This window comes from Anomalospiza imberbis, chromosome 8, assembly GCF_031753505.1.
Source record: "Anomalospiza imberbis isolate Cuckoo-Finch-1a 21T00152 chromosome 8, ASM3175350v1, whole genome shotgun sequence".
NCBI lineage: Eukaryota > Metazoa > Chordata > Aves > Passeriformes > Viduidae > Anomalospiza > Anomalospiza imberbis.
Window position 1 is genome coordinate 8,545,321 of NC_089688.1, and position 12,854 is coordinate 8,558,174.

A 12,854-nucleotide genomic window follows, 5' to 3' on the forward strand; every position below is an offset into this window, starting at 1 on the left:
CATCATAAACAGCAAGGTTTCTTTATTTACTTTCCTCAGAACCTTTTTCCCCTCATTTTTGATAGTTGCAGATTGATGTAGTAACTGTCTTTTAGAAAATGCTGAATGCATGGTTAAGAGACCAGGTAGCCTTAAAAATCCGAACACGAATGACACAGATGAATGCTCTTGGTATATCCTTCAAGGACTTCTTTCATGGCGACTTCTTTTGTCTAAGGGTAGCTCCAGCATTAGAGTGCCTGCAGCGGAAGTTAAGTATCTAGCAGTGTTCCAAGTATTCAATCACCCTAGAGATAGATTTCTGGCCTGTTGTTCCAACAGCACACTGGAAATGCAATAGAAAACACAAGTAACAAACAAGCATTTGTAGCACCTCCTTCAAATATCAGAGAGCTATTCCATTTTCAGAATTTTACTATTTACAATTATGCATCAGTAAAAGCAACTAGGTTCAGGCAGCCAATTCAGAAATATCTTCCTGGCCAATCACAATATAATGGCAAATAAAATGATGACAGACAAATGGCCTTTCAGTATTAAAAACAAAATATCCTCCTGTGCTCTATGAAGACATAAACTGAAAATGTTAATGTTTCTAAAAATGCATAAAATATTAACAGAACACAAAATTACAAAAATATCTTCAAACATCAATTTGAAATATGTATTACTTACAGTAAGGTTCATAAAACTGAGAAATTTTTTGAGCATTTCAGTCATTATCGAGAAGTCCCCTTCAGGTAAGTACTCCCTCACAGTAGTCACATTGATCTAAGAAATAAAACAATCTTATTTGGGAAACATTTTTCTGCCACAGAACCATAATGCTCTGCATGTGAGATGCACAAAGACAAGTAAATTTATATATATATTTAAGTCTCTTTTAAGCAATACTCATATCTTCACTATGTTTATGTTTCTAGAAAACAATTGCAAAAATAATTTTTTATTGTTGGCTTGTTGAAGTTTAAAAAAAATTTAAAAAAAGACTATCAGATGTCCCCAGGACCTACAAGATTATCAAGCCACCAGATCACTCCCTTGATAGGGAGAGGCTCTCCCTTTACAGCTGTGAAGGGCTGAGAATTACTGATCTCATTGTCAGTCTCACTCAGAACACTAAAACTGTTATGGACACTGATCAGTCCAATGACACAGAACAGCACCTTAATGGCCATTTCTGCACCATGGTAAATTCAGACAAGCCTGAAGGCAGGTCTGAACTCATTTTCACATGAACATATTTTTGATAGGAGACTTTACTGAGTTCTCAGCCATTGGAGTTCCATATTTTTAACTTCAGCTTTCTATTAGATATTTGCACTCCAAGATAATTATTTTGAACTAATAGGGACACACGCAAGTTCGTCTGATTTCAATGGAAGAAAAAAACTAAAGCAGACTGATGAAGAATAAATAAAGTCTGATGGTAACTTGCTTACTAAAACTACTGAGAAGGAACAGGCTTAGCCAATTTTCCTCTGCCTTTCCAAAATTAATTCTTTTGCTGGCTACAAGGAAGGGGAGAGAGGTAAAAGAGGTCAAATATTCAATTCCAACTGTTTTTGATAAACATGGTGATGTTCAAAAAAATTTGTTTTGGCTGGAATAAAACTCTGGCAACTCTTCCAAAACTGTATACATCAATGTAGCTTCACCAACATGTTGCTCACACTGAAGCCAAATTTAATAAACCCCTTTCAATGCAGCAAATTATCACTTCATTAAAAATTATACTGGACTTAAGATCAACTTATTCTCTTACTGGACTCTCCTGGCAGAGACAGCCTAGAAGCAATGCTGTGTATGAGGCCACAATGCAGTCTTCCATGTGCTTCCCAGCATGCTGAAGAGCTGTAAAAGAGAGAACAGTCTATTGTATTCTCTAAGCAGCTGGTATCTTATACTGCTGCAAATACAATCCTTCATTATCACTTTGCAGAAGGCTTTTCCCTCAAACCAAACGAGCTTTTGGACTGAGATTTCAGAGATCAGGAAACACCACACTTACTGACTCAGCAGCACATTCTTGACAAGAAAAATGGTCTTCATTCAGTTTCAACTCATTCTGCTGCACAGTATTTTGTCATTTGCAATTTCAATGTGCAAACGGTATGCTGCACACCCCAAACTACCAATGCAAATGTTTCATGTGATACTATATGCCTCTCAAACTTCTCCCAAAGTAGTTTATTGTATTAAGGAGAACAGGCACAGAATTTTCTGCTGATGGCTCAGCATTTTGGGAAAAACTACAAATAACTGCAGACACCAGCTGATGGAGCTACAAAAAGGAGGAAGGATATAAAGCAAGCTTGGAGAAAGTAATATACCACACCTATTAACATAAGATGAAAACACTATTAAAAGTCATACACTGCATCTACAATTAGAAGATTAAACAAGAAGGAATGATGTTTCAGATCCATTTTCCAGAGACAAACTATGTAACAGGTCAGAGATACTCAAATTCCTGAAACAAGCTACCAAAGATGCAGTACATCAATGCACTACACGGGTACCTCGGACACCACTGATGAAGGGAGAAGACAGACACAAAGCAGATGGGGACAGAAGAGGCAAATAGAGAGAGGAGGGCAAAAAACCCCAACCCTTGAAGTAGATTGAAACAAGAACCCTGGAAAACAAAATTAAGGCAGGTAACTTTCAAGAACTGTTCCAGAAGAAGAAGGTAACAGCCTAAAAGCCATCATTTCCAGAATATTTTGAACATAGAATGTCCCAAAAATTTCTGGGTTTTTTTTCTGTTTCTTTTGGGGTTTATTTTGTTTTGTTAAGAAACAGATAAAAGGTAAAAGTAGCATAACAGCTTCTACGTCTCATGCTTCAGATCTGAATGGCTCCTATTTATGCAGCAGTTTCACCTGGGATACACTGAGAAAATCCCAGCCCTAGAGACTGGATGTAGATAGGAAGCAGAGGACAAGGAGGGATTTTATACAATCACACTGTTCTTTGCCTTTTCTGAGCTCATCACAGCCAGACAACGTACCTTTATTAAGATCAAGTTCTTCATCATCTTCCTCCTTCTTATCCTTCTCCTCAGTACTATCTGACTTCTCTGTGGAGACCCACTGGATCTCCCCACTTGTCTCCTGCCATTCCCCACTCTTATCATGCTGAGCTGTGGGAGCTTCTTTAATCAGCTCGTCTGTCTGGCTCTCGGCCAGCTGTGCCGCTCGCTCACACTCCAGGAACAGCTGATGTGGGGAATTCCAGGAGAATTTCTGTTAGAAACTAAACCCTAAACACATTGACTTCATACTTGTATTTCCTGTTTGCAATTTACCCCTTAATACAATTAGCCTTCAATACTTTTGTTAACAATATAACCTGGTCCAACACCAGTGCTCCACAGCAAGATCTCCCTGCCTGGTGCTGAACCACTTGACAGGATCCTCTTGGGCATCGTAAAAGTTGAATCACTTTCCTTGAGACACGGCTGGAAGACTAAAAGCTGCCATAATTTCCTGTCCATTTTTGTTCTCTACCAATTTTCCTTTTCTTTTCATGCTAATTATTCCTTCTCGGCTTTCTTAGAGCACAAATATGAAGGAGCCATTTAAAATGGCTTAGCAAAGAATATGATTGATCCAGGAATCCCATATTAGACACTTATTTCTTGTGAATTATTTCCTAAACCATACAACCACTAGTTTTAAATATTGCTTTGCCAAGCTACATACATTAAGATATTTAATATTATTATTTTTACTGTTTTTTTTTTTTTTTGTCTGCTACGGGACAGTTATTTCACAAAGTTAAAAACAACTGCTAAAAGCATCCATCCATAAGATGAACTCCTCTGAAACAGGACATCTGTTATTTCCTCTCAATTTTTTCATTTTAGTTTGCATGGTGAAACTCATTTACCAAAATTATCGGTGGATTTCTTTTTTTAAACAATTTTGTGTTTTAATTTCTTCATTTTATTGGTGGATTTCTTTTTTTTTTACTGTCAATTTAAGAATGCTGCTTCCATCCATAATCATTACATATGTATTTTATTGCTTTGTATAAAGGATGATCTTTTTACTTTGAAGTTGCAAAGTCCCAAAAACGCAGTACTTTAAAAAAATAATGGAAGCAAAGTATGTAAGAGAAAAATAGCTTACAGATGGTTTAAAACAAAAAGTCAAAGTAAATAATCTAGGAACAATAAAACTAGAAATAAATTATATGGGAACAAAAGAGTTTTACTGGATGTCTGTGAACCACTGTCTTTTACAGGGAAGCTGTTTCTGTAATGAACAGCATTGCAGAAGTCAGAGTTGTGAGCAGCAATCCTCCCCCTACCTTGCTCCACTCCTCAAAATGCTGAACAGAAAAACTGACACATTTTCCTTGCTGAGTTCTCCCTTCCTCCCAACAGTCTGATAATGAGAAATGGGAACTACTGCAAGACAAACACTTCTCACCTGCACTAAAGCCTGAACAGCATCTATCTGTCCAGACATCTTCAGGCTTTCGTCTCCTTCGCCCGTACACAAGGAGTCAAAAGAACACGATGTTTCCATATTGACAAGGCAGTGCCTGTTCCGGGCACTGTATTCCACGAGATTGATCAACAGACCCAATCCCTGCAAAATTGGAGAGTTAAAAAAGATTACACACATTGGAAAAAAGATGATTTAGCAAAAAACATCTATTTAGATAAACATCTTTGGCCTTATCTTTCTGAGAACACAACGTATAAAACAGTCTGACAGACAGGGGGATCAGAATTTAAAGAAATACAAGATAGAACAGAGATCCCTGTACAGGAGAACTTTTATGCAGGAATGTCTATTTTTCCAATTCTCAACGTGAAAACATTTTTGGAGCTGAGAATTCCTTTATAGAGGTTAGGGATTCAGGTGTCCAACCCTGAGCTTATGTTCGTAAGAGATCCTTCACATACACAATTTCACTGCTGTTATTAGGCCACTCTGACCCATTTTATATAAGCTGAGGTAAATCTGACAAAGCTTTTAACTCAAACAATAGTATCAACCATATTTCCAAAACTGAAAAGATGTTTGAAAATTACTAATTCACATACTTATGTAGCTAAATCTCTTTGTTCATCAAGCCGTGCACTTTTTCCCACCAAACACAGGGAAAAAACACTCAAATCCACCAAATCCTTACAGAAACTAAAGTACCTCACTTTGTATATATGTGGTCACTGAGAACTGTAGGGGAAACTATTCCTTAATAAGGAACCAGAGCAGCCCAATGCACAAGAAGGAGGCAAATAATTTTCTGTTGATATGAGAAGCACAAGAACTTACCAGCACACGGATATCAAATCTCTGTTCTTGAGGTAGGAACTTTGGAACCTGAAGCACACAATTCATTGCTGTGCCTATCAGACCATCTTGTTCACCTGTTTTTGTACTACCCCATTCTGCAAACAAAGAGTTCAGAGGCTCAATAGGGAAACACTCACATTTATAATGGTAAACAGCCTAATAAAAACCTTGTGGCTCTAATGACAAACCAGCCCCTCTCAGTCCAAGCCCTCATCTGAACATTTCACACTTGCAATTCCTCACCCAGCTTGCAAAGACAAATTACTGAGGGCTGTAAGCAAACATCTACCATGAATAACTGCTTTATAGCACTGGACTTGAAAAACCATCATTGATACAAAAAATATTCACACTAATGGTTTATTTGACACCTCAGCACAGAATATGCAAAAAATTTGTTGTCTTACCATTATCATTTGTCAGGTTGAGCAAGACCCCAATGATGGCCCTCATACAGTCTTCCACGGCTTTACCTACGTGGTTAGTTACATTCTGGTGAGGCACAGACTTATTGTCTGGTAAACAGATACTGTCTTCAGCACGATTATATCGCTGGATTAACTCCTCACAATGCTGCAGTGCTCTGCAGGGAGATGGTGCAGAACAAAATTATCTTTACAACATACAGAACATTCTACCTTTAGACTTGTTTCACAGGGAAAAAAACCTGACACAAAGCTTTATGCAGAATTTTTCTGACACCCAGTCTGTAGGGACAGATAACAAACTTATCATCTATAAAATCTTTTTATAAGCTCAACTGGAAATTGTGAAAACAAAAGCCTGGAAATCTTAGAGCTTTATCAGCTTGATATTTCAAGAGCAAGTTAATTTTCCTTTCCAGCTTCATCACATGGTCTTACAAAAGATATCTCCTGTTCCTGCAAACCCAGCCTCTCATATCCTCTGACTATAAAGCACAACACGATCTGACGGTGTTACCAGAATGTTGTCTTGTTCTCTTCTCAGAACTACTTCCATTCAGAAACACATGACTTCCCAGCAGTAAAATTCTAATCTTGTAACACTTATGGACTACAGGCATGACTTTACTGCGTAACATTAGTTTCATGTTAAACCACCACACTGATTTCAGTTACAAACAAAACAAGAAATGTCAAAAATATATGCTGTTTTAACTAACATATTAAACTGTGGTTTGCTTAATTTTCCTTTAAAGAAATACTTCAAATATCTAATCTATAACCATGAAATCATGTTTCCAATAAGGTCTGCAGAGTCAAACTTTGAGCTTCATTTGTTCTGTTATGAAGAGCAATACAAGAGGCAGACAGGCTCTGCCAGCCAACTGAGACCTCACCCAGATTGATAAATGGGTTAGAGGTGTTTGTACAAGAATCTCTGCCAGGGAGAAATGCCAAGAACAAAATTTCACTATTTTAATTCTTAGTTACACTGTCAATTCTGCTAGGCTCCATTCCAATAAACACTTAAGCATAACGAAAACACAATAAATAAATGTCACTTCACCCTCTTCTGTGCTCCTTCTTAGTAGAGCAGGAGCTGAATCCACAGTCTGCAGCTTCTACAGACACAACAGAAGCAGCCCAACACATTGGTAGTACTCAGGTAGTTGCCCAAACCCTCATCTACATGAACTTGACTCAATGAAAAAGGAAGAGTGGAAATTTTGGGCTTATTCACCCCTAGAATCTTTCTATATAAAGCATTTCTTTTTTTACCCTACCATGTGAGGTATGTTGCAAAACTGGGGTTTTTGGGGATTTTTTTCTACAACTTACTTAGCTGAGGAGACTATGAGCTGAGAGTCTTTGTATGCTATCAGATAGCTCTGATTTTCTGGATTATGCACAGTTACCTAAAGAGAGAAGGAGAAAGTAGTATTAAAAATAAGAGAGATTTTTTCCCTGAAAGAGAGGCATTCCCTTTTACTACTATTATACTTTATTCAGTTCCACATTTCTTGGCTATTATCCACTGCAAACTTTCACTTCTCATTTTTCAGTATCTCCTTGGAGTTTTCATCTTTAAATAATTGTGGCACTGAAGACAAAACCATCTTCCCTGGTAAACTACAGAAACCATGCAGCAGAATGTTTTGCCACAGCAGAACCCTGAATCCACACTCTGGGACTACAAATGTCTATAGAGAACACAATTATATATGTGGTATTTTAAGGACTTGACATCAAATCCACTTTTGAGGGCTTATTATGCATCCAAGCATAACACACGAGATTTTTCTTGATTCCCTTGACTGAAATTTGGAATCCATTTTCAGAAGCAACAGAAGTTCTTTTCTTGGACTTGCATGATTTGGCATGTTTTGAATTTTATCATCTCTCCCAAGTTTCTAAGGATCTTACTACATCACAAATACCCCTAAGTCCGAATTTGAATTTTCTAACACAAGACAAGGCTCTTCTACTCTTGCTTGGCAATTCCAGCTATTGAATATAAAGGCAGAAAATGATTCTGATTTTTTTTTCTCACTGCTGAGAGGAAAGGTAAAGATAATTTTTAAGACACCCTTCAACAACTGTTCATGTTTCTCAGTTTTTAGCTTGCATTTATACTGTCTTTAAGTCTGTCCTTCTATTTCAGTGAAGAAAACAAGTGACCACTGTTAACTATTTGCCCTCTACTTTGGGTTTAAGGTGTTGAGCAAGATTCATTGACCTGTACTCTGATCCCAAATGTTTGCTGATGTGTGGAGATGCATTGCTAGATCATAACAAGGCTCTTCTGCTTTCTTAGGGTATCACAACAGAAACAGTGTAATACCAGTACAAACACCAAACTCAGTGAAGGCATTGCAGAGAAACACACACACACACACCCCATTCCTGTCAAGTAATCTCTACAGAAGTACCACGTATTTTGATTTTCTTACAAGTTCTCAAAGAAGTATTTACCATCTGCATTTACACACTCAAATGATGACAGGACTTGTTTGCCTTTCAGGACAGTTTTCTCTTTCAGCACTTCCCCAGCTGATGGCTCAAAGTAGCAACTCTTAACATTGATTTACTGCTTCTAAGAAAATCCCACTTCTATAATGATCAGTTATTACTAGGCACACAGTGGAGAGTCAAAACTCATGCCTTGAAAACAACATCCAAAACCAGCAGCTTTTTGTAGGAATTTAAGAGAAAACATGTTATACTTAGTTATTTTACCAAAAATAATCTTGGGATGTGGTACACACATACAGAATAGTAAATTAAATTTTCAAACATTACAGAAACACTGATAAGCATCAGAAAGTTAGTACAGTCTATAAAAAAATGAAAATCAAGCTTATAGAGCTATAATGTGACTATACACTGAAAGAATGGAAACCAGAACTGCTTAAGAAGCAGCTTTCAGAAATGCAAAGGATCTGCTCATACTCACACTTTCCAAGACCCGTAAGCATCTCTCTGCACCCCATAATGAAGCAACCAACTTCTCTTCGTTTTCATCACTGCTTAGGTGATCCACACATTCTTTAACTAAACACAAAAAGAAATTGTTTTCCTCCATGAGTAAGAGGTCTCCAAAAGCCAGGTGTACAAACTAACCAGCTACTCAAGAGTTATCAACTGAGTTGAGTTTACACTTCGCACCCCTCTAATGGCAGGAAATAATCATGAAGATGTGATCAGCACTCCAAAATTTTTTCATTTCTCTAAGTAAATGAAAAAAACAGGGAGACTCTAAGGGAATCTTTTAGAAGAGGAAAGAGATAGGACAAGCACACACTTCCCAGTCTTTACAAGTCTGAAAGCGTAACTTGAAACTGTGTTCAAATTGAATACTTTCATCTCTCCAGTCCTTTCTTTGTTCTCCCACTGCTTACTTAAGACCAAGCTTAATTCAGGTCAAGAATTAATTTAGAAATATCCCTTTTCCTAGCTAGGAGATTCTGATCAAAAACACAGTAACTGAAGCATATACTTGAACCCTCCCACCCCACCATGTCCTCTTGAAGGGTTTTCTTCCTTTGGTATATTTAGTTTAAAAATATCTGGTCTGAAAATAATTTCAGAAGACTATAACAGAGATTCTACTCTAGAATAAGTGTGCTGTACAGAGATATTTAACAGCATTCTGTGCAAGCTTAAGCCATTTTTATTCTCATACATTGTAATGCAACACTCTTACACATTCTGTTCAACATGAAAACTACTTTCAATCTCACCGGAAACAGATAAAAATCACTAATATTTCTCAGTTACTTGATATTGAATTGCGTATTTTATTTTTAACACTGCTAAGAAAAATACATAATATTTCTATTTTTAACCACAGGAAATGAACATTACAAAAAGCAATCATTTTATTACAATTCACTATTTTTTTCATGCTGTCAAAGCAGTATCTCCACTATACCTTTATCTACAATATGATCCAGACCACCCAGAAGTCGCAGTTCTTCTTTAAACCAGTCCCCAGCCCGTTTTGAGGTGAGAGACAATAACGTCTCCATTGCCAAATGCCCAGTCTGAAAGAGTGAGGTTCTGAATTAGTGAAATCAACATATGCAGCTGTAGCCAATATACCAAGTCATACAAACATCGTCATAGGAAAAGAACAAAAACCGAAGTACAGATTCTGAGAACCACCACCAGAGGGAGCAAGAAGAGACTGGAAAATACGGATATCTAAAAAAATGACAGAACTGCTAAAAAACAAACTTTGCATTTTCAAAGTTTCTTTATCTTATTAATAGCTTAGAAAACCCAGTAAGGCTCCTGTCATCTGTTTCTCTTGTTAACAAAATAAACAAGTGGAGGAAGTAAATGGACAAATCAGGCAGGCAGTAAAAAATCAAGAAAATCCCCAGTGAACACAGCTTCTCAGCCTCTCTGGTACATTGGCTTTGCTGCTCAAAGATCACATTTGCTTCCAATGGAGGCATCTTGTGTTTTTAATTTTAAGCCTACATAATAAAGCAGTTAAATTGAACATCTGCAGGAAACCTTATTCTATTTACTGATATACTTTTTTGGAAAAAAAGGAGGAACATATATATAAATTCAACAACAGTAAAGGTAAGTTCACTCCCTGCAAATGGAAGTAGAACAATACTCAGCAGGCTTGAGCAAACACTCCATTGTCTCAGTATGAGCCTTCCCCCCACCCCCCAGCTGTTTTTCTTGCTTTGAAAATACTTGATTTCCAAGGAGGAAAAGAAAGTTGAAGATCGGATAAAAAGTTAAAACCCAAAGTTGTTTCTGGGTTGTAGGAGCAAGCCCTGCAGCACACTGTCACTATGAGCAGAACAGTAACAGCATTTCTCCAGGGCAAATGGAAGAATCCTCGGGTCAGCAAAGGGTTGTGTGGATCAAGAGAACACAAGTAGCAGCAAATCTACCACAAAAGCTCAAAAGCTACACAATATTTAAAACACAGTGATTAGTTTTCTGCCAGAGGGCAAAAAGACTTTAAATAACCCTAAAAGAATATAATCTGATATTTATACACACGTGATAAGGATATCAATATTCTCCTTTTTTTTTTTAATAAAAGCAATGAAACCTAGCAACCTTTGCTTTTGAGTAAAATAATCCATTGCATTCAAATTTTTTGTCAATTACTAAAAAATTTTAACACCAAAGGCCCAAAACATGGTTGCCTTAACATTTCAGCCTTATGCCGACAGTGAAAGCAGAGTAAGCTCTTTCACCATTTGAAAACATAAGTCACTCCTGAAGGCTTTTGTTATGATGCAACAGTGAGGAGGCAGCAGCTGCAAAAGCAGGAGCTCCAGAAGGCTGTGCTCACTGACAGGTGAGGGCCATTTGCTGAGGTCAAGCCAGGTTCTTCAGGTTTATCTTCATCTTCTAAGGCAGCACAGCAAGCCTGGAACAAATTCAACCTGCACACACCTCCTTCTTGGTTTCTGGGTTTATGTTTTTAATGTAAATAGCCATCAAGAAAACAGAACCTTTGAATATTCAAAAGTTAGCTCAGCCTCACTTCTAGACAGACACACAAGGTTGTCTGTGGAAAGAGGGAGGCAAATCGATCACCTTTGCCTGAAGATTCAAAAAAGCAAAGGTGTGACTGGTTAGGCACAAACTGGAGGTATAAAAACATCTGCTGCAATCCTCTTGTTTTTCACTGGGTATGTCTGAGTCTGAAAAAGCACAGAACTCTTTACTCCCAGAAGATTTGCATTTTTTTTGCATTTTCTGCCTGTCATTTAGTACAAAACAGAGATTACTTATTGTATCTCATGACAGGGATCTACATGAAAGCTTGATCTTCAACATATGAAGTTCATTATTGTCTGAACTTACCATTGCTACTATTTTAAACTGGAAGAGAACCTAATCAGCTCATCTGGCTTGCAAATATTCTCTAAATACTATACAGTCTCTACTTCTAGATGGTGCAGCTGGGAGGAAACCAGTTTCCATCTGTGAGGTACTACAATATTCAATGCATTTACAGCAACAGCTCAAAATAAATTTAAGAAATAGAGCTGCCTCAGGGAAAAACCCTTAAATAAAGCAGCTGAAACTGATGGCCGAGGATATTAATGCTCTTTACTCATGAACAACTTCCTCACAAGACAGAGACCCTTTTGATATATCCTCTCCTTTCAAAATCCATGTCTAAGAAAAAACAAGAACAGAATTACAGTTCATAAAAAAGCAACAGGCTAGATCAGATTATGAGTATGAGAAAAGCTCAAGCAGGAGACAGTGGTCTTTGTGGCTGGATGCTTTAGCAATGAGGAACCTGCACCAGCTGTTCCATGCTTAATAAAGGGAGCTGTCTTACATTTTATAGTGCAAGGCTATCCTGGCACTGACAAACTCTGCTGTGTAAGCTGCCTTCAGTGCCAAAACAGTACTGAAAGAAGACTCTGATTATACCAAATCCTAGCTGATCACCACCTAGAGAACAAATTTCATTCTGTAGTGGTATTTTCAGACTGTAAACTGAAAGTGCAGCATATAATCTCATGTTCTTTCTTTCTCTGCAGATTTCCAAGGCCAGAAAGTTAATTCAAGCTCCCTACTGGCACCTTTCATATGTTTGTATGAAACAAGCCTAAAAATTGAAATTTGGAATCCACTGTCACCACAATCTGATTGCCAAAGTTAACAATGATGTCATGGATATTATCTTCCTCACCCAAAATTCAGCTCTTGCTAAAGCTACAGAACACTGGCTCTTCATACCAATTCAGTTCTCTGTTCCATAGCCAGAATTTGGAGAGAAAACATCCCAAGGAAACTCTTCCTAAACTGACACAAAAGTCCCAAAAGCTACAGAAGAAAGTGCCAGCTCAACAAGGCACATCATCTTCTAGTCTAACTGAATATGGAACACAATTCTGACTGCAGATTACTGACAGGAGTTGGAACATTACTTGCATAGACAAAGCTCTGAAAAGCTCACTTCATAAGCAATAAATCAGAAGCTTCTCCTGTTGAGTATAAGCGTTACAGAAAAAAGGCTATAAGCATTACAGAAAAAAATTGCAAAAACCCTAATAAGCATCTCGAAAAGAATGTATTACAGGATGTCAAAAAATTAAGATCATACTAACATCAACTA

The 12,854-nt window shown here is 37.5% G+C and overlaps 1 protein-coding gene across 4 annotated transcripts in view; it reads right to left on the reverse strand.

The window, feature by feature from the left end:
* Positions 1-5: 5 nt before the first annotated feature.
* Positions 6-12,854, reverse strand: part of WAPL (WAPL cohesin release factor) — a 135,669-nt gene continuing 122,820 nt past the window's right edge. For all 4 annotated transcript variants that reach the window (XM_068197203.1, XM_068197205.1, XM_068197202.1 and 1 more), the window contains 10 exons: positions 9,672-9,783; positions 8,694-8,791; positions 7,079-7,155; positions 5,723-5,898; positions 5,295-5,410; positions 4,440-4,601; positions 3,014-3,221; positions 1,766-1,854; positions 676-771; positions 6-325 (listed from right to left, as the gene is read on the reverse strand). In XM_068197203.1, coding sequence (XP_068053304.1) covers positions 260-325; positions 676-771; positions 1,766-1,854; positions 3,014-3,221; positions 4,440-4,601; positions 5,295-5,410; positions 5,723-5,898; positions 7,079-7,155; positions 8,694-8,791; positions 9,672-9,783 — 1,200 coding nt within the window. In that variant the 3' untranslated portion in view covers positions 6-259. The remainder of the gene's footprint in view (positions 326-675; positions 772-1,765; positions 1,855-3,013; positions 3,222-4,439; positions 4,602-5,294; positions 5,411-5,722; positions 5,899-7,078; positions 7,156-8,693; positions 8,792-9,671; positions 9,784-12,854) is intronic.